Raw genomic sequence first — 23,865 nt, forward strand, 5'->3', positions numbered from 1 at the left:
TTGATAACGAGGACATTATTATAAATTGGGATAAATTAAGTTGCCTTCCGGAGGAAAATCAAACTGACCTGAAAGAGTTACTAAAATCACATGGACAAGTATGTGGGAATACATTGGGAAGTACTAAGATAATTAGGAGTAATGTAGTTGTAGTAAGTGTTCTGATTAAACATCTTTCTTGCAAACATGACCTTTTCTAGTTGGCACAGGTTTAGGTGGAAAAGCTGATGTTTACTCAGTCTGAGATGCAGTAGTGTAATCGCGATCAATCACACAAAACTGGTGAAGGTAGAGAAGGAGAACCAGTAAAGGGACAATGATGTGAACAAAGGAAGTGAGCAGAAGAGAAGAGAGATATCTGTCAAATTGACTGTTTTGGAACATGTTCCTGAGTTGTTCAAATTGCCTGAACATAAATTGCAGAACTGTCAAAGAAAGCACCATTGCAAAGTAAAGTGTGGATACACCAACAGTTGTGTGATCTCAAAAAGGAGACAGAGGAGCTGAAGTATTGTACTGTGGATGAAAGGAAAGGACAATAAAGTGAGATCAGCCTGTTCACTAAAATTGTACCATCATCTAAAATGAATCACTGGCTTAATGATTCTGTACAGTGTGCAGAGATGTGGATGCCCAGTGACACAACTGGTGTTCAAATACCTTATGGTAGCTTACGTAGCAGCGTAACTGCCAGAGTGATCTTTGGAAACCATGGTTGAAATGGGTTCTGGCACAAAAAAAAGTAAAAAGTCTGACAACACCAGGTTTAAGTCCAACCGATTTATTTGATAGTACACTCACTAGCTTTCGGGTTAGTCCCTTCATCATTCACCTGACGAAGGGACTAACCCGAAAGCTAGTGAGTGTACTATCAAATAAATCAGTTGGACTTAAACCTGGTGTTGTCAGACTTTTTACTGTGTTTACCCCAGTCCAACGCCAGCATATTCACATCATGACCAAAAAAACCAATCTACCATGTCTTTGCCAAAGAATGTGCAGAATGTGATGGTGCAGATCCAGAGGAAACAAAGAAGTCGAATTACTTGGCAGAGGAGGAGCTAAGGCCAATGAACAAGGAAAACAACAGATAAAAAGATCTTTCTGAATGGCCCAAACTACACACATGTAATATGTGATCCTGCCTAGTTCTGTGAGGACATTACCAGAACTAATTTATCATTGCAACAACAAACTGAGGTTTGGATTCAGAATCAAAGCAAAATTAAGGACTGAAGGAGAATTTTGAAGATGAAGCAGTTTGTTACTGAAGGCAATTATTTTAGATTTCTCCTATTTTAGAAAGAATACAGACATTGACAGAGCTAACAGTAGGGAGGGGAATGATAACTTACCCACACATTAATGCAGCAAGAGATTTAAAACAAGTAACTATGATTTTAAGACCTAAGTTGATATTTTAAATGCATTTTAAATTATTTTATTGACAGTAATATTTCGGTCAATGCAAGGTGCCAAAAGGCATAATGGGAATGTTCAACAGTTTAAAGCCAAATGTGAGGCCTTAGTTAGCAGATTCATATCTGGGAGATAATTATGAGGGAACACATTTTGCACTTTTATGAATAGTTGGTTCGCAGCCCAGATTTAGATTAGGCAAGACCCTGGACGCAGGAACACATGCCTCAACTTGACAGTGAGCTGATGGGAACCTCAACTTCAACCTTTACAATGGTGTTTATCGTATCCAGTAACAGGGAAGTATCTTTTGTCAAGGGGTGTAACGTCCGGTTAGTAATGGACAAATGAGAAACCATTATGCTGGGAAGTACGAGGCAATCGACTGAAATAACTGAAAGATTTATTCTGATGTATGGACAGTAAATGAAATTACTTTTAACCTAATGAAAGGCAGAGAATCAGATTAAGAAAATATATAACTCCTGTTTTTTTTTACTGATAACATTAGAACTTATTCGAGTGGCCTGGGTATTCTGTATCTGAGACCATCAATATAACTTTTCCCAAGGAGGAGTGTACAATGGTGGTAGACAAGGACTGAAATGAACTATATTACTGTTATGTTTGTAAAAATGCAGTATGAGTACTAATACTGTGAAACTGAAAGGGTTTGAAAAATGAAACCATCTTTGAATGTTGATGGTTCAATTTTTTTTCTTAAGAGGGGAGGTTTGATGTTAGTGTACCTTTAAGAATTTTTTTTAAAATCATGATCTTTGCAGCTGTCAGTGTCTCATGCTCACAGCCTTAGGTGATGTCATTGTTGGAAGGAGGTCAGGTGACAGGAGTTTTTTTCAGTTTCAGAAATGACACCAAGCTAAAAAAAAATGTTTTCTAACTCTCCCTGTTGTTTATATATATTCATTGAGTTAACATTATTGTGGTTGTTTTATTTTTGTTTGTAATTGTTAGAAGTTATTGTTAATTTTCTCTCCATACATGTTAACTATATTCTTAAGTAAACTTTGTTTGATAAAAGCTCTTTTCAATCACAATGGAAGTGAAACATTTCAATGCATACCCTTGCTAAATTCAAGATGCAAAACTTATGATTCAGACAGGCTTCATAAAACAGTTTGGAGTTTCTAACCTGAATCAAAATATATGCATAATCACACGAGGCAAATCATGTTGAATGCCATATTCAACACGGTTACAGCAGCTAAAGACCACTGGAGATATGCAGAACAAGTCGACCAGGGTGACAATCACCATGGAACATTTTATTCTCCATAGATGCTGCTAGATGCAGTATTTCTATCATTTCCTGTTTTTATTTCAAATTTCAAGCATCCACAATATTTTGCTTTTGTGCCAAGGCAGCGATCTGTGCAATGCTAATTAGACACCAACTGTGGTATTTTGGTCCTCACTTTCCAAATAATACCTCTTCTTATCACACGTTCAGCAGTAGGTAATAGAGGCATTGAAAATAAGAGCAACAGGATGCCATTTGATCCTTTGAGTCTGCTCTGCCATTCATCATCCAACCAACAGCCTAACTCCACCTCCACCCCTCCCAGTAGAAGGCGTGGGGTCAACCAGCTCCAGACCCCACCCGCCAAACACCCGCTCCCCGTGTCCACACCACCAGCCACGGGTCCCATTGACATCACATGAAGTGAGGGGCCTGGGTTGGTCATGTTAGTGAGTTACTGATCCAGGCAGCAGGGTGATGATATGTGGCAGACTGTAATGCTGCCCTGGTGCCACAGTCTGCCTCCTACCTGTCCTCTGGCTGCACTTGATGCCTGGGACCACATCTTGAATGAGGGCACTACCATCAGGTCCAATGCATTTGCGGGGGGGGGTGTGGTGGTGGTGGTGGTGGTGGGGGGGTGTGGGGGGGGTGTGGTGGGGGGGGGTGGTGTGGTGGGGGGGGTGTGGTGGGGGGGGTGTGGTGGGGGGGGGGGTGTGGTGGGGGGGGTGTGGTGGGGGGGGGGGGTGTGGTGGGGGGGGGGGGGTGTGGTGGGGGGGGGGGGTGTGGTGGTGGTGGTGGGGCAGTCCTACTGTCTGGTGAACAATGCTGGTGCCATGCCAGTTTGTCACTATGTGCCTACAGGGCCCCAACTACTGGGACTGCTTGGGCTGAGCGCTTGGGGTACTGCTGCAGCCAGGGATCTGGCACAGGTGCTGGGGACTGGGGAATTGCATAGTCAGTGGGCCAAAGGGCCTCTCTTGCGGGGGTGGCTCACAGACAAATTAGTCACAGTTTTGAGTCACAATTACATTTAATTGTGATTTTCTAAGTGACAATTAACAGAAACCTAACTAGTGCATGCCTTCACTCGTGCCCTCTTGGTGACCCTGCTTAACCTTATATGTCCTACTGCTGCATCTCGGTGCCCCCGGAATGCACATAGAAGATTGGCTGGCTACAGGGTCTTATATTGCTTGGTAAGATGCAACTAATGATGTGTCACAGGGATCTGTGCTCGGGCCTCAACTTTTTACAATATATATAATGACTTGGATGAAGGGACGAAAGGCATGATTGTTAAATTTTCTAGAGATGCAAAGAACGATAGGAATGCAAATTGTGAAGAGGACATAAAGGGGTTACAAAGGGACATGGATAGGTTAAGCGAGTGGGCAAAGATCTGGTAAATGATGTACATTGTTGATAAATGTGAAATTGTCCATTTTGACAGGAAATTAAAAAAAAAAGCATGTTATCTAAATGGTGAGCAATTGTAGAACTGAGATTCAGAGGGATCTGGATGTCCTTTTGCATGAATCACAAAAGGCTAATATGCAGGTACAGCAAGTAATTAGAAAAGCTAATAAAATGTTACTCTTTGTTGTGTGGGAAATTGAATACAAAAGGAGGTTATACTTCAGTAGTGGAGGCCACTGGTTATACTACATTTGGAGTGCTGTGTACAGTACTGGTCTTCCTATTCAAGGAAGAATTTAAATGTGTTAGAAGCAGTTCAGAGAAAGACTAATGGGCTAATACCAGAAATGAGTGGGTTGTATTATGAGGAAACGTTGAACCAGCTAGGCTCACATCCACTGAACTTTAGAAAAGTAACAGGCAACTTGACTGAAACCTTTTAAGATCCTGAAGGCTCTTAACAGGAATTTTACAGAGAGGATATTTTCTCCTAAGTTTATTTATTTATTAGTCACAAATAGGCTTATATTAACACTGCAATGAATTTACTGTGAAAACTCCTTCGTCACCACACTTGGGTGCAGAATCTAAAACTAGAGGCTACTGTTTTAAAAAAAGGAGATGCTCATTTAAGACAGAAACGAGTAGAATGTTTTTCTCCTGGGGTCTTTAGTTCTCTCTTCCTCAAAAGGCAATGGAAGTTGAGTCTCTGAATATTTTTAAGGCAAAGCTTGATGGATTCTTGATAAGCAAGAGGGTGAAAGATTATTGGAGGGTAAACGGAATCAGATCAGCCATTAATGGCATTACAGACTTGAGGGATTGAGTGGCCCGCTCCTGCCTCTCAATTTCCCTCAATACCCACCTGGAATGAAACCATGCACAGGGAACCATGCATGTTCAATTCCTGTTATCTTGGGATATCTTACTCTTCCTCTTCCTCCTTTTTCTTCTTCACATTTAAGCCACCAACTGGGCAACAACAGCTATCTGCTAAATTCATGGTTCATGACCCATTGCTTAACCCATGCCCCCATGAACAACATGCATAAGTGGAAAGCAATGCTGCAACATGAAATGACAGCAGAGCACTGGCATGCTGAAGCATCAATTCTGCTGCCTGGGATATGTTTGAGGTGCCTTGTAGAGTGGTATCAGGATCATAGTGGTTGCTGCATGTTGCACAACTACTCCATCAGCTGACTGCTCTTGTCATCGGCAAGCTATACTGCAAGCAACCGTGGAGGAGGAGAAGTAAGGAGAAGAAAAACAAAGAGTAGGAGATGAGACAATCTTTCACATTGGGTTGTTCATAAATAACTCATCCAACCGCGATACCAGTAATAGCAGATCCAATTCTTCTTTCACCAACAGGCCACCTCTTACCTACGATGTCACTGGCCATAGCCATCACAAAATAAAGATGCCAAAATAATTGTACTGTGGGAGAGAGGAAAGCATGTCAGTGTATGTCATACAATCTTTCGTGAGGAGCTGTCATGATGGACTATGATCTTACGAACTGAAGGATTAGAATAAGAGTGAAAAGGTCTTAATGCAATTGTTTAGAGCACTGGCGTGATCACAATTGCTGCATTGTGTACAATTTTCATCTCCCTATCTCAGGAAGGATGTACTAGCCTTGGAGAAAGTTCAATGAAGGTTCACTAGACTGTTCCTGGGATGAGGGTATTGTCTTGGGAAGAAAGACAGGTGTTATATTCCTTGGAACTTAGGTGATTTTACTGAAACATATAAAACTCTTAAAAGGGATTAATAGGGTAGAAGCAGGAAGGACTTTTTTTCTGGCTGGGGAATCTAGAATGGTTGGGGGCCGGGGCGGGGGGGGGGGGGGGGGGAGGTCAGAATCTCAGAATAACAGATCAGCTATTTAGGATTGAGATGAGTAATTTCTTCACTCAAAGGGCTATAGATCTATGAAATTCTCTACCTCAAAGGACTGTGCATGTTCAAGTACCTGGGGATAGCGTAGGAGGTGAAACAGGTGGAAAATCAATCACAATTGGATTCAACAGTGGAGCAAGCTTGAGGGGCTGAATGGCCAGCTCCTATTTCTTATGTTCTTCCATATTTCAGCTTCATTGAGGTAAAGTCTACAAAATATTAGTCTTTTACATTATCTTTTCTACCCATTCACAACCTTTTAATGATTTGTATACATCTGAACTCAAAATGACTTTGCTCCTCCAGTTCTTAGCCTCTTGTCATGAAAATATTTAAATTGGTCTTCCTTGGATCCAAAGTAATGACCTCCTACTTTAAAATGCATCATTTTTACTACACTAAGTTTCCTTACAAATTCCTTATGTATCCACATAACTTAAATGTATATAGCAACCTATCTGTACATGACTTGAATCTGTACATTACTTCCATGCAAGTACATGTTTTTTTCTAAAGAAAGTGACATCAAGAATTAGATTTTGGAAAATATCACTTATGTTCCACTAGAGTACACTTCCTTTATCCTTACTGCAACTCCCAGCTCTAACTAACTGGGAACTTATGCCATAAGGTTATCTTCAATTTGGTATCTTTTTAATGAACTACAGAATCATAATGGTGGCTCTTTAAATGAGTCCCACTCTGGCTTTTTCCATATAGCCTTACAATATTTTTCTTTGGCAATTATTTTGGAAATTACTATTTTAACTTGCATTCACCACTTTTAACCAATATGTTCATGATCAAAACAATCCGTCAAATAAAGGTGTTTCTTCTCATCTCCAGGTTTATTTGCTAAATATCTGAGATTAGTGTCTTCTAGTTACCAACTCACTTGCCAATGGAAACAGTTCCTGTTATTCACTGTATCAAAAATCCTCATCATTTGAGTATCTCTACAGTATTAAATTTCTGTTTAGCCTCCACTTCTCCAAAGAGAACAATCACAACTTCTCTAGGCTCTCTGCATTACTTAAATTCTTCAACTGACATCCTTCCTAAAATATAACACTCTAATTGAGTACTGAAATATAATTACCATGATTTCTTTGTTTTTCTAATATATGCCTTTACGTAAAAAGCCAATGATGGAATGCATTTTTCCAATCAAGGCACAGAATTCCTATATCAAGAGTTCTTCGAAAAATGACGACTAATGTACCTACAATTTCTGAAACCATTTATTTTGAATATCCTGGAGTGGCAAACCATCAGTTCTTATGTCCCATTATCTTCTCCAACAATTTTTTTGTTAAAAAAGACTGGAATAAAGTCAAATATTTTCCATCCTTTGACTTGTTGTGGTTTACTTTGTGATACAGATCACCACTTCTACCTTTTCCTCTAATGTGAAATATATGCAAGTATTCAAAGTCAACATATATCTTATTATCCATAATAGTCTCACCTATCCAGCTTAATGGGCACACATTTACCCATACCACTTTTCTTTTTATATATTTATGTAAACTTTCATTGTTAGCTGTTCAAGGTTTCCAAGTTCTTTTGGCATTTCTTTTTGGAATCAATACTTTCTTTATATCCCTTTGTTTTTTTTTTGTAACTGTCCCAGTCCTTAACTTTCATGTTTCTTCATAACTTTTCTGAACTTTCTAAAGATATATAGTTCCCATTAACACCCAGCTTATAGCCAGGCTCTCACTATGATTGTTACATCATATTCTTTATGCTAAATTTATGCTTCCTTTTTGTTTGTTCATGGGATATTAGCTGGCTAAGTCAGCACTTACTACCCATCCGTAATTGCCCTTGAAAATATGAACAGCCACATTTCTGAACTGCTGCAATCCATGTGCTATAGGTACATCCACAGTGCTGTTATGTGGCACACATACATGAGTTCTTATTTGGATCACTGTCCCTGCTCTCCCCTTACTTCCTGATGGTGTTTTTTTAGCCTTCTAGATTTGTCACTCCTTTATAAATGACAAGTCCATTCCAGTTCTTGATTATACTTTTCAGCAAAGACATTTGTCTCATGATTTAATATTTACTTATCTACGTTCCACATTTTCTTCTTATATTTCATAGTTTGTAAGCTCAAAATATTACAATGCTCCCTAAACATGCAATTTTCAAGATTGTTTCTGGGAAGTTTTTTTTAAATATAAATTTTTGATACTCAGACTTCATCTTACATTCAGCTGCTTGATATAAATCAAGAAAATTTCAATGGGATCATGAGAGTTAGGAGCATTTGTACTGAAGGGACATTTTAATTCCCTTGGTTAGGCCTCTAGCACCAGTGTATATGTATGCAAGCATGTGAGGCGTCTGATGTGGCAAATCACTGAATTAATAGTTGCATAGCATCAATCATTCTCAACAGCAGGACAATATTCTTATCAATCCAGATTTTCACTGATCTTATTTACATGTAAAGATTTTTGTGGATGAGTGAGAATTTGAACAACACGAATTCGTGTATTCAAAATGCCACTGTGATTTATTTTTCTGGCACTTCAAAATGATCAGAAATCACAGTGATAAAGACATTTCTGTAATTACTGAGTTTTTTTTTTATTCATTCATGGTACATGGGCTGGCCAGCACATATTGTCCATCCCAAGTTGCCCTTAGAGAGCAGTTGAGAGTCAATCACATTGCCGTGGCTCTGGAATCATATGTAGGCCACACCAGGTAACGTGGCAGATTTCCTTCCCTAAAGGACATTAGTGAACCAGATGAGTTTTTTCAACAATTGACAATCTTTACATGGTCATCAGTAGATTCTTCCAGATTTTAAAAAAAATTGAATTCAAATTCCACCATCTGCCATGGCAGGATTCAAACCCAGGTCCCCAGAATATTGGTTGAGTTTCTGGATTAATAGTCTGGTGATAATACCACTAGACTATCACCTTCCTCAAAGAAATTTTACTACGAACTTTTTGATCAGCAGTTTCAGAAAAAAAATTCTAGATCTTTTAAAAAAACAGCTTACCTTTAGATTCAATTACATTGTTATCTCCAATCTTCAAAGCTTCAAAACCTGACAAGAACAGTTAAAGAAAATCAACTTTTCATTGATTGCATTATTGTGATCTTTATTTCTTCTTCAGATGACGAATCAAGGAAAAGTCCTCAGCATTTTGCAAGTTTTTCCTCACAGTTCGCTTTCTCCTTCTCCTACCAGCTCCGAGACATAGGTGAAATTCTTGCACCTCCCTGCTGGTTGAAACGAACTGACTTGGTATAGACCAAATATCAAAATTTGAACTCTTCTAATCTGTACTGTTACCACAGTGAACTACCAGGAAGTCCGAGAACACCACATATCTGAAAGCTAAATGGAAATGAAATATTACCTCTACAGCCATTTTTCTCCATGCAGGAATTACTAAATATGAGTACTTTAGACATGTGTTTTAAATAAAAAACTAATAAACCTTGGCCCTACTATATAAAAATATCTTAGTTAATGCATGAACAAAATGAAAAAAATCAAGGACTCAAGTATTGAAGTTGTTGAAGTCAGAAATCAAAAGAATATTTGGTCAAGAAAACAAAACTAATTTTTTGGGATTTATGAACCAAATAACTCTGCATAACACTTTTGCATCCAAAGCGTGGATTGTACTGATACGTAATTTTCAACATTTACTTATTTCTTTCTAGTTAGTTCCATTTTAAAAATCAAAGCTTTAAAGCAATACAACCATCTCAATTTTAGTATGAAAGAATTTTTTTCCTGCAAATACTGGATTAGTTAGCATAGAAGGTTAAAGTGTAGAAATTACAGGTTGAGAGAGAAAATAACAACATAGAAGTCAGTATCAACCTGCATAATGAGCCTGCCCAGATGCAAGCTAACAACATTTCAATTATGTTGCTAGTATTACGTGAGCTAAGTGTGACGCAATGTGTTTTACAGTTTAGGGCAATTTAAGAAGAAATGCTTTGTTAGTCCTCTCAAATTGCATTACCTCACACTTCTCAGGGTTAAATTCCATTTTCCTTTTTGTGTCAGCTGCGATCTTACTTATTGTACTTCCTATATATAGGTCCAGATAATTAATATACACTACAAAAAAACAAGGGACTAAGCACTGATCCCTGTTGAACACCATTGGACACAGGCTTCCAGTCATAACTAAAACTTTCGACTATCACTCTTTGCCTCCTGCTACTAAGCAAATTTTGGACAAAGGGAAAATACTGTGGATGCTGGAATCTGAAACAAAAACAGAAAATGCTGGAAAATCTCAGCAGCTCTGACAGCATCTGTGGAGAGCGAATAGAACCACATTTTGAACAAAGAATATCATAGAATAGAATCCTAGAATTCCTACAGCGTGGAAGGATTCGGCTCATGAAGTCTGCACTGACTCTGAGTATCTTAGTTAGGCCCTCTCCTCCACTCTATCCCCTATCCCAGTGGTCTCCAAACTCTGATCCGGATGCGGCCCACTGCAGGCCAGATGTGGCCCATGGACCGTAGTTTGGAGACCCCTGCCCTAGCCCAATGAGCAAATTTTAGAAAGATAAATTTTGGCACAACTGTAAAAATGATGTTTTAAAAATATTGAGATATAAAAAGACAACTTGCTGAGCAAAAATCAATAATGAGTAATAAATAAAGCAAAGTGTTGGAGTGTAATAGGTTGGCTTTGTGCATTTCTGGCTCACTCCCTAGTTAAGTGAGAATAGATGAAAGTGTACAATTGCATGTGTGTGTGGATGAGGTGAATAATAATCCTGATACTGGGAGTTAGTCAGACTTATAGACACATTCTGCACCCACACTTCCTCTTCACCCCTCATACTGCCCCCACACTCTCTCACCCACCTTGCGCGCTAACCTACAGACACTCTTCTCACTTATGTACTATCTCTCTCGCTCCCTCTCTCGCCTCTCATTCACTCGCTCTAAATTTGCAGTTACTCACAATCAGAAGTGGGCCCTGCACCAGACACCTGAGCCTTGCTCCCTAGCACCTCTGTTCTCCATGACCTTTGTACTCTTGTCTCACCTCCCTGGGCACTACTCCTTTGCTCCCTGCCCTCATAATTCTCTGCTCCATGGGCCCCTGATTCACTGGCCCTTGGTTCCTGGTCCCTCCTCTTCATAGAATCCCTACAGTGCAGGAGGAGGCCCATTCAGCCTGCACCCACTCTCTGACAATATCTTGTCCAGGCCCTCTTCCCCCATCCAACCTCCTAATCCCACACATTTGCCACGGCTACTTCACCTAACCTACACATCTTTGGACGGTGGGAGGAAACTGGAGTACGCAGAGGAAACCCGCACAAACATAGGGAGAACATGCAAACTTCATACACAGAGTCACCCTAGGCAGAAATCAAACCTGGGTTCTTGGCGCTGTAAGGCAGCAATGTAAACCACTGTGCTGCCCTGGCCCCTGCTCTTCTTCACCCCAGCCTTCTGCCCCTGCTTTCTGACTGCTGATCCCTTCTTCTCCCTGGCCCTTGGCTCCTGCTCCTCTTCTCCCGAGCCCTCAGCTCCTTGGGCCCTGCTCTTCTCCCTGGCTCTCAGTTCCTCAGGCCCTGTAATCCCCCAGGCCCTGGCACTTGGAACACCGCTGGTGATCGTTGGTCCTCTAATCACAGATAGCCTCACTTGTGTGGAAGAGAGGCAATCAGCAGCAAACATGGAAGAGAAACAACCTGCGAGCAACTCCTTGCAGGTTCTTCTATTCAAACTTAGCTGTTTGACTGATATTTTGAAAACTTGCTCCAAGGGCCGCATTGAGGTGCTTCAAGGGCCTCATCCAGCCCTCGTGTTGGACAAATCTGATTTACGTCCTTGATATACTTGTAAATAGCTGAGGCCCCAGAATTGATATTTGCATCACCCCCCTAGTCACAACCTGCCAACTTTAAAATGTCCAGTTTATCCCTACTCTTTGCTTCTTGTCTTTAACCATTCCTCCATCTATGCAAACATATATTGCCCCAAACTCAATAAGCCTTTATCAATTGATACTTGTCATCTCCAGATTCAACTATTTCAATGCTCTCCTGGCCAGTCTCTGATTTTCCATCCTCTGTAAACTAGCATATCCAAACTTCTGCTGCCAGTATCCTATCTTGCAACAATTACTCCTCCTATCACCTACTTTATCTTGGTGTACTATGTTCCTTTTGATTTACAGAAATAAGTTTGGAATAAGACCTAATTGTTACTAAGTCATAGAAGGAAATACAAGGGGGTGAGAGTAAAAGCTTAATCAAAAAGTTAGTTTGAAGAGGTGTATGGAGAAATTTTTGAAGTTCAAGTCTTGCTGGCTGAAAAGCGTAGACACCAATAATGAAGCAAAGTGATTTCCAGATCCACATTTGGGTAGTAATTGATGAACATGTACAGTTCTTGGAGGGTTGGAGAGTTGCAAAAGATTACAAAAGAGAAGCAAGTGGAAATGGGATTTGAAAGTGAAGATTTGAACTTTAAATTAGAAGTTTTAGAAAATATGAAACAAAAGAAATGGATGTATGATGCGTGCCAGGTGATTTCCTCAAGTGTGGACTGGACCAAAAATAACATGCCAAGAGGAGAAGGAAAGAAGAAGTTAAGATTGGTAAAGAGAGAACATGAGAATAAAATGAAAATCAAAGTTAAAGGCAATCCAAATATCTTCTAAAGCATGAAATAGTAAGCAGATAATAGGAGATAAGGTTGCAAAGAATCCTATTCAGGAAAAAAGGGAATGATATACTTTTGGAAGCTAGAAAACTGTAATACTAGGCGAGTATTTCAAATCAATATTTACTAAGGTATATAATTAGAAGCAGAGATGGGTGAAAATTGATAGGATTTAATGGAAAAGCTGGTTATGCTTAGAGTATATAAACTGGCATCCAGATGGCTTGGATGACAGGTTGGGTGGAGATTGCAGGACTTGCCATAATCTTTTAATCTTCAAGAAAAGGCACAATGCAAATCCACTAACAACATCCGGGGGAGTTACGCTTGACTAAAAACTGAACTGGACCAGCTATGTATACAGCACGGATACAACAGCAGGTCAGAGGCAAGGAATTCTGCAGCATGTATCTCATCTCCTGACTGCTTAAAGCCTGTCAGGAGTGTGATGGTATATGCTCCACTTGACTGGATGAGTGCACTCCAACAATGCTTAAGTAGCTTGACACCATCCAGGACAAAGCAACATGCTTGAATGCTATCCGTTCCACATTCACTCCATTCACCACCAACTCACAGTCACAGCAGTGTGTATAATCCAGAAAATGCACTGCAGGTACTCACCAAGACTCCTTGGACAGCACTTTCCAAATCCTTCCAAAGGACAAAAATAAGGGAACACCACCACCTGAAAGTTCCGCTTCTAAGCCACCTGCCATCCTGACTTGGAAATATATCGCTGATCCTTCACTTTTGATGGGTTAAAATCCCAGAATTCTTTCCCTTATAGCACTTAGGTGTACCTACACCACATGGATTGCAGCAATTCAAGAAGGCAGATCACCACCACCTTCTCAAGGGCAATTAGGAAGGGGCAATAAATGCTGGTCTAGCTAGCGACACCCACATGCCAAGAATGAATTAAGAATAAGTTCCTTATGTTCTAAAGTTCATCCAAGAATCAAAAGTTCTGGCTGCTTAGCAGAATCTTCAAAATCTGCTGCTTACAAAAATACCCAATTGGAAGTTAATTTTTGTTTAAGATCCCAAAATAGGTGCAGTATGATTTTAACTAACTGTGCATTGTTGAACCTTAACTCATTTTAATCACTGAAATTTTACTAATTCTAATGAAAAGGATGCACTCCGTGGGTCGGGTTTTCAATCAGTGGGTTTTTGCCTGACTCCCTGCATCCCCTGCAATGGGTCCTGCCATAGCAGGGCTGGAGAATCATGACCAGTATTTGACTATTATATAAAAGCAACATGACAATAACGAAGTTGAAGGCAAAAAGAACTTTGAAAACTTGCTGGAAATAACACTGATGTTAAATAAAGAAGTATTTTTAATGAGATTACAGAAATCAAATATCTCAAAAATAATACAACTACAGTATATATGGAAACAGATGTCACATCACAAACAATTCCTCATTTTGCTTCTGTTCCAAGATCATGAACACAGAATCCTCTGAGGAAATGTAATTCTTTAAGATTACCAATTGTTATGTTAGCTTCATCATAGACATTCACAGCAGAGGAGGACATTTGGCCCAATATGACTTTGCAAGATGTTAATTAAATGTTGGTGGTTGGGATTATCTGGGGATTTATTTGTGGTCCTATAAATTGACACAAACTGAAATTATGGTGGTTGGGTTAGCATGTGTATGATTGTAACATATGACTCTGTTAACAAATTATTATAAAAACATGTAAAGATTGCCTCCAGTTCTATCCTACGCAACTTACTTTCTGGAATATTGACACCAGACATTCCAATGGCAAATTCTGTTGATAATTATTTACAAGAAAGGATACGACATCCAACTTCAAATACATTGTTTGTTCCAATAGTCATAACTTTAGGTTCAATGTCTTCCTTTTGAGGCATGAGATTTTCTGGATAGCTGGAAGATACAGTAATTTTTTAAATTAAAACTAGAAAGTATCAGATAATTTATTGCTCAAAAGAAAATTCCAATTTTTCATTTCATTCATGCAACATTAACACAAACTGGTTTAAGGTACTTTATGGGGTGGGGGAGGGCGTGAAGAGGAAAGCTAAATGAAAAAATTGGGCGACGGTGATTTAAGCAACACATGATATGGTAGTGATATCACAATACTTAATTATGTACTGCATAACATTTTATATTCTATTAAAAGTGTGGCATATAAATCCAAATCACATTTACTTCCTGTCACATTTTGTTGTTAACATTCCACTGTTAAACACTAACCACAAAGTGATACATATGCATTTACCATAAAGTCCAAGGGACAGCTAACTAGATTTCAGGTAGATCGGACCATAATGTTATTCTCATAAAAAGGCATAAATGGGCAAAAATTTGTACTTATTCATTGGAGCACTGAAAGAAGGCACAGTGGTTAGCATGCAACCTCATAGCACCAGGAACCCAGATTCAATTCTGGCCTCAGGTCACTGTCTGTGGAGTTTGCACATTCTCCCCATGTCGTTTGGATCTTCTTCGGGTGCTCCGGTTTCCTCCCACACTCCAAAGATGTGCTGGTTAGGTTGATCGGCCATGCTAAATTGAAGCTTATTGTCAGGGGGACTGGCAGGGTAAATACGTGGGGTTACAGGGCTAGAACCGGGATGGGATTGTTGTTGGTGCAGGCTCAACAGGCCAAAAGGCCTACTTCTGAACTGTAGAGATTCTATAATGCTACAAAATCATATTCAATTTGTGCAAAACACTTGTTAGGTCAAAGTACTGTGTGAAGTTCTGTACAACTTTCTATGAAGTTGATATTGAATGAAGTAATGAACTCGTACATTACTATATGCTTCATCACTCCATGCAAAAGCTCCTAATGTTTTAAGCTATGCTTCTGTCACACAAGCAACGAATGCTAGTTTCCTAACACTAACACTGAAAAAGGTACAGCAAGAGGAGAGTTAAGTCAGAATTGAGAATTTAAGATTTATTTTGGCATCCACCCTATAGAAAAGATTGGGCCTGAAATTTCTCAGACTAGCAATCAGTGTTGGATTGCTGCTCTGTGCCCAACTAATTACCACAATGTTTTTTCAGTGCTGTCACATCTTACCTTCTGACTCAGGCTGGGCAAGATCCAGGTAGTGCGTGTGCCCCCAGAGCCCAGCATTGAAGTGCAGGAGAAGTGACGAAGGCCATGCCCTCTTTTTTAACGGAAGTCGCTATCATAATTCTGGGAGATAGCTTGGACTCTGTTTCAGATCCTGCATTGTTCTTTCAACAAAGCTTCAAACTGAATGCTTGAGATACACAGTTGCTTGCCCAGTTCATACATGTCTCAGATGTTCTGGACAGAGCGCATAGCTGCATCAAACAACTATGTGGAGATGCTGGCATTGGATTGGGATAAGCACAATAAGAAGTCTCACAACATCAGGTTAAAGTCCAATAAGTTTATTTGGCAGCACAAGCTTTTGGAGCAATGCCCCTTCATTAGCTCAGTAGGAGTTCTATTCACAAACAGGGCATATATAGACAGAAACTCAATTTACAAGATAATGATTGGAATGCGAGTCTTTACAAGTAATCAAGTCTTAAAGGTACAGACGACGTGAGTGGAGAGAGGGCCAAGCATAAGTTAAACTGATGTGTATTGTCTCCAGCCAGGGCAGTTATTGATTTGATTACCTGTAAAGACACGCATTCTAACCATTATCTTGTAAATTGAGTTTGTGTCTATACATGTCCTGTTTGAGTAAACAACTTCCACTCACCTGATGAAGGGGCAGTGCTCTGAAAGCTTGTGCTGCCAAATAAACCTGTTGGACTTTAACTTGGTGTTGTGAGGCTTCTTATTGCATCTAACAGCAGCAACTTGTAGGAAAAAAATTCAAAGGGCGAGGCTAACCCACACCAGCCAGTGTTCATTCACCATTCTTCATGTAATGTGACTCACTGAGCATCACCAGTAAATTATTGCCTGTTCACCAGAATAGCCTCTTTGTCTGCCACTCTATTATTAAGCAATTAAAGATCGTTTAAGAAACGCTCCCTCTAAAATTTAGTGGTTTTCTTTCCCAGTACCTGGTCCTTTCAAATATCTTTGCACAGCCATGTACATGGATTATTTATTACAAAGGCCTGCATGGGTATTGCTGGACCCAAGCCAATGTAGGTCTGCACTATCTCACAGCACCAGGGACCTGGGTTCCATTCCCTGCTCGGGTACTGTTTGTACGGAGTCTGCACGTTTTCTCCACATCTGCATGGGTTTCCTAGGGGTGCTCCGATTTCCTCCCACAGTCCGAAAGATGCTGGTTAGGTTCATTGGTCATGCTAAATTCTCCCTCAATGTACCCGAACAGGCACCGAGAGCGGTGACTAGATGATTTTTCACAGTAACTTCACTGCAGTGTTAATGTAAGGCTACTTGTGACACTAATAAAATTTAAAAAAATTAAAACGTAAACAGAGATGATGAATGAGTTGGGCTTGGTATAAGTAAGACAGTGCCAGCAGAGTTTTTGGTTAGCTCAAGTGTATATAGAAGATAGAAGAGGTTGGCTGAAGAGCCTTGGAACAGAAGAGTCTAGAGTCAACAATGGCATGGATGAGTACTTTGGCAGCAGATGAGCTGAGGCAGGAACAGGAAGAGTGACCTCTCAGAAGGGAATGTGTAGTGGGCAGGAGACACTGGTGACAGCTTAACCTAGCTGTCTCTTCTGGCAACACCTGTCTGTGTGGAATCTGTATGTTCTCCTCGTGTCTGCATTGGTTTCCTCTGGATGCTCTGGTTTCCTCCCACAGTCCGAAAGATGCTGGTTAGATGTACTGGCCACACTAAATTCTCTCTCAGTGTACCCAAACAGGTGTCAGAGTGTGACGACTAAGAGATTTTCACAGTAACTTCATTACAGTGTTATTGTAAGCCTGCTTGTGACACTAATAAAATAAACTTTAAACATTACTTTTATTTTGATTAGGCAGTCTTGGTTATGTCATGAAGATGTGATTGTAAATTCATCCCAGATGTTGATCTGCTTCAGGTTTAGACAATTGTAAGGAAGAGTAAAGGAGTTGGTGGTTCGGAAACAGAATTTACAGCGGGACCAAAGACAATGGTTTCAATCTTTCCAATGTTTAGTTTGAGGAAATTTCTGTTCATAGGGACATAGGACTTAGGAGGAGTAGATGATTCAACCCTTCAAGCCTGCGCCATCGTTAAATAAGATCATGGCTGATCTGCTTGTGGTCTCCACTCCACTTTGCCATCTGGCCCCACCCCCCATTACCCTGAACTCTCTTATCAGTCAAAAATCTAACTGTGCCTTGAATAAATTCAATTACCCCAATCCCCACTGCTTTCTGGGGATGAGAAATCCACATACTAATAATCCTTCGAGAGAAAATATTTCTCCTCATTTCCATCTTAAATGATAGACTTCCTAATCTTAAACTATATTCCCTAGATCAGTCTCTCCAACAAATGGAAACAACCCCCAGTATCTACCATATTAAATCCCTTCAGGATGTTGCATGTTTCAATAAAATAATCTTTCATTCTTCTAAACTCTAATGAATATAGGCCCAACATGTTCAACTTGTCTTCAGAAGATAAGTCCCTCATCAAGTGAACTTTCTCTGAACTGCATCTAATTCAATTATATATATTTAAAATAAGGAGACCAAAATTGGATACAATATTCCAGATTTCTCACCAAGCCTTTGATCCCCACTGTCCTCATCACTGCTCCCAGATTTTATCTGTAGCTCTGCCATTTTAAGATAACTTTCACTTTTCAGTTCCACTTTCCAAAGTTCAAAAACTTCCCTTTCCCCTTCCTTTCTCTCATTTTCTTTTTGTTCTGCCATTGCTATTCTTTATTTTCCCTCTGCTCTTAAATTTCAATTCAAATTGTTTAATTTCCTTTTATTGTTCAAGCAATATTAATTCTTTTTTCCTTTGTTCCTCTCTTTCTCTTGCTATTCAAGCTACTTCAATTGTAATTGAATTCTAGTCATTTCCAATGATTCTGATTGTGTTTCTGGTAATTTTAAAGGCTGAACCATCACTGCAATTATCTCCACCATCCGAGGTCCTACTGGTAATGTCAATTGCAGCTTGTTTGCCAACTGTTAAAGCTTTGCTTTAACCACCAATTGTGAACCAGCCCAAGTGACTTCTTCCACACCATGAAATGTTGAGCCACCGAAGGAGCCATTATTCCACAAGGTATTCCCCATTTAAGCTAACTGAAAATAACACCTGAAAAGAAAACACAAATACTTAACATTCGAAGGCTTTGACTTCAATAATCCTAGACCAAACAAGGAATTATAGATTTAATTCCACGAGAGCCCAATTTTATTAGGGACCAGGTCCAAAACTCCAAAGCATATTATGAAGTGAGCCCAGACCCCAACCTTTTGGTTTTGGCATTAGTGTGAGCTGAAGATGTTGTTCCAGGTGTGATTCAATTGTCCCACTAGGAAGCTTTTGTTAAAACAAACTTTATTTAACAACACAGTTTAAATATAACAAAAAGAATTAACATTTTTTACCAATTGAAATAATTAAAACATAGCAAGGTATCATTCTTAACTGCTAGCTATCTCTATAGTTTTTGTTCAAGCAATATCCCCACAGACATAAATCCTTCTTCAGAATCATTTAGCACAAAACATATAGGTTTACGTGGGTGCTAGAATTGCAGCCTTTTAACCCCTCTGGACAGAGATCAAGAAAGATATCTCTTCTGACTCTTAGACAACAGCCTCCATAGAAAGATCTATCTTCAAACAGCAACTTCAGAAGAAGAGACCTATTATCTAGCAGGTCCCTGACTCTAATCTACAGAGTCAGATTGCTACTTCTCTCAAGATCCCAAGCAGCAATTGAGCTGGTTTCTCTGTGAGCCTAGCCCTGCCCAGTCACATAATTGTTCCTGTCATTCAACCTAATCAAACCCCACTCTGAAAAGCCCCAGCGGAAAACACTAAATTAACAACACTGCATTAGCCCAAATTGAAACAACCACTCCAGCGATTAGGATCAATTTTGCTTTTGCTATATCAACACGTAGGCTGCTGGTTATGGACGAAGTGGCACCAGGTAAATAGAACTGACTTCTCAAAAAAATCTTGTACTAGAAACATGGCAAATACACTTCTCGAAGGCACGGTATCATTACAAGAGGAATTGAAAAAAATCTTTTCACCCAGAGAATGGTGGGAATCTGGAATTTACTGCCTGAAAGTGTGGTAGAGGCAGGAACCCTCAACATTCAAGAAGCATTTAAATGAGAAGTTGAAACAACATAGCATACAAGGCTACAGATCAAGTGATAGAAAATGGGATTAGAACAGATTGGTGTTTGATGGCGAGTGCAGACATGAAGGGTTAATTAACCACTTTTGCATTGGAAAATTCTTATGAATCTAATTCTTTAAGTCCTTGGGAAGCAGACCATCTGGTCCACAGAGCTATCAGTATTACCAGTATTCATCCAATATTGTATGTCAGATAAGCAGTATTTCATTTTTGTTTTCAAGTATTTGTTTATTCCAAGTAATAAAAGGCACTAAAAGAACAGAATTATCATAATTATTTTCTGTTATCTCAAATACCTTTATTTGGGAATGTCCATTAAACTTCAGTCATATGCCTACCTGTTCGTAATAAGGGCTTGTTCTTCAATCAAGTTTCCTTCACCAATGATGATTGGTCCTGCTTCTGCAATAATGCGAGCCTTGGGGTGTACGACTGTTCTAGGGCCTTTATGTAAAGAAAAACTGCATTAATACTGTTTTCACCCTGACCCAGCACACCAACATCAACGGTGTACTGTAAATAGATTTGCCAAAATCATTTAGTGCATGAGAATTTAGGATTACTAAAAAAAATCGTCCTGCATTACCAATTTAAGTCATTAAGGCAGTTAGGTATGCCATTTGAAGAAAAAATAAACTGGATTTACCAATTAATTTATGCTCAAAAGTTAATTTATGCTCAAAGATTAAAAGTATACAGTTAACAGACTGTAGCACAAGATTTGAATTATTAGTCTAATTTACTAGGTCTAGTCATCATCTGAAAGCACAACATTAATTTTCACAACACCCAGCTCTAACTCATCAATATCTTTCTCAAAACCTCCACTGTTATCAAATTAGCAGACTGTTTATCCAACATACAGTACAGGATCAGCAGAAATTTCTTCCTATCAAATACTGGGAAAATCGATGCCTGAAGTTTTTGGTTCTCATTCCGAATTTGGTCCTAACTACTAACTCCATCTTTCTTCCTGGGAACAGCCTGAAATTAGCATGGTCTATTCACAATCTTGGTGTCATGTTTGACCCCGAGACAAGCTTTTGCTCACACATTCACATTATCACTAAGGCTGTCCATTTCTACAACTGGGTATGTCTCAGTTCATTTGTTGTTGAAACCCTCATTTATACTTTTCTACCTTTAGACATGACTATTCTAACCTATTTCCCATATTCTAGTCTTAACTTGAAGAGAACCAAAATTCTACTACCTGTGCCTTGACTCACACCAAATCCCGTTCCCTTTTCACCCCATATTTGCTGATTTATATTGGTTGCTGGTTAAGAAACAAATTTAAAATTTCCATCCTTGCTTTCAACTTGATCCATGTTTGCACTCCTCCCTCTACAATCTCCTCAGCCCCATAACCACCAGTTATCTGCCCTCACCCAATTCTTGCCCCTTGAGCATTCCAGATTTGAAATACTCCGCCATTGGTGTCTGTACCTTCAGTCACCTTGGCCTTAAGCTCTGGAATTTCCTTCCTATTTCTCTCCAACACTCTGTCTTGCCTTTTCCCATTCAGGTCCTCCTTAAACCATGTGGACCATGTTTTCGGTCATTTGACTCAATATTTCCTTTTGTGGCTCAGTGTCATATTTTGTTTTACAATGTTCCTCTGAAGGACCTGGGATGTTTTATTACGCTATGGATGCTACACAAGTTAATTTAGTCATAAATTATTTGATGGAATCAGTTAGGAGGTCTGTGAACAGAACAGAGGAATTAATGGTTTGGACGCTGCCTGGCATACTGTTTCCAGCATTTTTGTTTAATTTCAGATTTTCAGCACTTGCAATTTTTGCTTTATTAAAATTGCTTGCTTCCCTGAATTTGCACAAACGTCTTTGATTTGAAAGATTTTTTTTTCTACTGATAGATTTTTGAATAAAAGACCAAATTGCTTGGGATATGCTCCATTAAAAACACGAATTTCAGATGAGCATGACATCCTTGTAATCATGGAAAACAATAATAATCTTGCAGAATGAGCATGCAATTAACAAATTATCTTCAATATAGATAGATTTGGTGAAGAAACAGTGCCATAACATATAATTTGTCTTGCCCGTGACAGAATTCCTATCTCCCTCATTTCCCAATGGCAGGTCCCACCTATGCACCTCAGTTCACATACTGCAGTGACATACAGTTAATTTAGCTAGCCTTTTAGTTATATAATGGAAAGTAAGTGTCTGAATGAAGTAATAGGAAGGAATGTATAGAAATGCAGACATGCAATTCATTAAAAGCAGTGATGAACATTCATAAAGCTGTGAAAAAACACAAAAAGCACTGGGGTTCATCTTTGGAGGGAAAAGACTGAAAACAATGTTTAGCTTGTCTACAGCCTTGATTTGTCAATATCTGTGAACAATTCTGGTCCTTAGCTTCTTAAAAAGGATGGAGTGGTAAGGGGCAAGATAAAACAAAAGGATGACATCAGAACTGAGAGGTTATACCCGTCAGGAAATATTGTATAAGTTGCACACTTAAAAGTAATTTTTCAGGGCCAGAGAGATTGCTCGCCATTAATAACTATGCCGTCAAAAATGCCATTATTCCTGATCAGACAAGACCTTGTTTATCCAACATACCGTACTGGATCATGATCTTATTGCCAAGCCAATTTCACTGGCGAACAAAGTAACATTGAAGACTGTGGGGGAGGAGTGCATCAGCAACATCTTCCAGATTTCTACATTTAGGTGCACAAGTCTGGACACCAGGAGTTGCTGCCAGTTTTACCCAGTGATAACTGAGAACACTGACAGCCTCACTATTTTCAACACAATAATATCTGGTCCAACAGGTTTATAAATTCTTTTAGGGTTCAATTTAACACTGCCTACTATTATGTTTGCATACCTCTCCTTGCTTCTATTAACTTCACAATTCTTTCTTATACTTTCCATAATTTTCCTGGTTATTAACTGAATCTTGCTCCTGATCTTTGTCAGAAGCTTCTTTTTCTGCTTTATTCTTACTTTTATTTCCTTTGTCATCGAGGACAGATTGAACAGAAAAATAGAACATTCAAAACCAATGTATTATACCAAGTTTGTATCTGAAGTGTCTCTTCCCTGAATGCCTTCAATTATGCCAGTATTGTTTTCTTCATAAAAACCTTTTCTGACCTAACTTTGCAAGGTTCCTTCTTAAAACACGAAATTAGTTCTTCCCAGTTGTGCATTTTTAGCAATATTATTTTCTGGCTGTTTTCCATAATTACGTTAAATTAGATAATGTTGCATTCAGTTAGAAGTCTGACAACACCAGATTAAAGTCCAATAGATTTATTTGGTAGCACCAACAGGACAGTTGTATCTTTCAGTCTTGATACATCTCTTGATTTGTCAGTTTCTGTTCTAGAAACATATGACTTAGGAACAGAGTAGGCCATTCAAATTTGCTATGATCTTATTGAATGTTGGAACAGGTGAGTGCTCCTGTTCCACCATTCAATAAGATCATAGCAAATTTGGTTGTGGTACCAAATCCTCTCTGCCATCTGATCCCCTATAATCCTTGAGTCCCTTATCTATCAAAGATCTGTCTAACTCTGTCTTGAACGAATTCAATGATCCAACCTTCACTGCTTTCCGGGAAGAGAATTCCACAGGCTAATGACCGTTGATGAACATATAAGCATACACGAGTAGTAGGCCACTCGACCTGTTCAGCCTGCTCCGTCATTCAATAATATCATTGCTGATGTGATTTTAACCTCAACTCCACATTCCCACCTGTCCTGACAACCTTTCATAAGAACATAAGAAATAGGAGCAGGAGTAGGCCATCTAGCCCCTCGAGCCTGCCCCGCCATTCAATAAGATCATGGCTGATCTGTCGTGTCTCAGTTCCACATTCCCGCCCT

At 39.4% G+C, this 23,865-nt stretch overlaps 1 protein-coding gene across 2 annotated transcripts in view; it reads right to left on the reverse strand.

Moving 5' to 3' along the window:
- Positions 1-23,865, reverse strand: part of dctn6 (dynactin subunit 6) — a 40,376-nt gene that overhangs the window by 6,619 nt on the left and 9,892 nt on the right. For both annotated transcript variants that reach the window (XM_080193502.1, XM_080193501.1), the window contains 3 exons: positions 20,324-20,429; positions 14,511-14,599; positions 9,030-9,077 (listed from right to left, as the gene is read on the reverse strand). In XM_080193502.1, the coding sequence (XP_080049628.1) occupies positions 9,030-9,077; positions 14,511-14,599; positions 20,324-20,429 (243 nt within the window). The remainder of the gene's footprint in view (positions 1-9,029; positions 9,078-14,510; positions 14,600-20,323; positions 20,430-23,865) is intronic.

Source organism: Carcharhinus amblyrhynchos, chromosome 1, assembly GCF_965287045.1.
Source record: "Carcharhinus amblyrhynchos chromosome 1, sCarAmb.v2.hapA, whole genome shotgun sequence".
In the NCBI taxonomy this organism is placed as follows: Eukaryota; Metazoa; Chordata; class Chondrichthyes; order Carcharhiniformes; family Carcharhinidae; genus Carcharhinus; species Carcharhinus amblyrhynchos.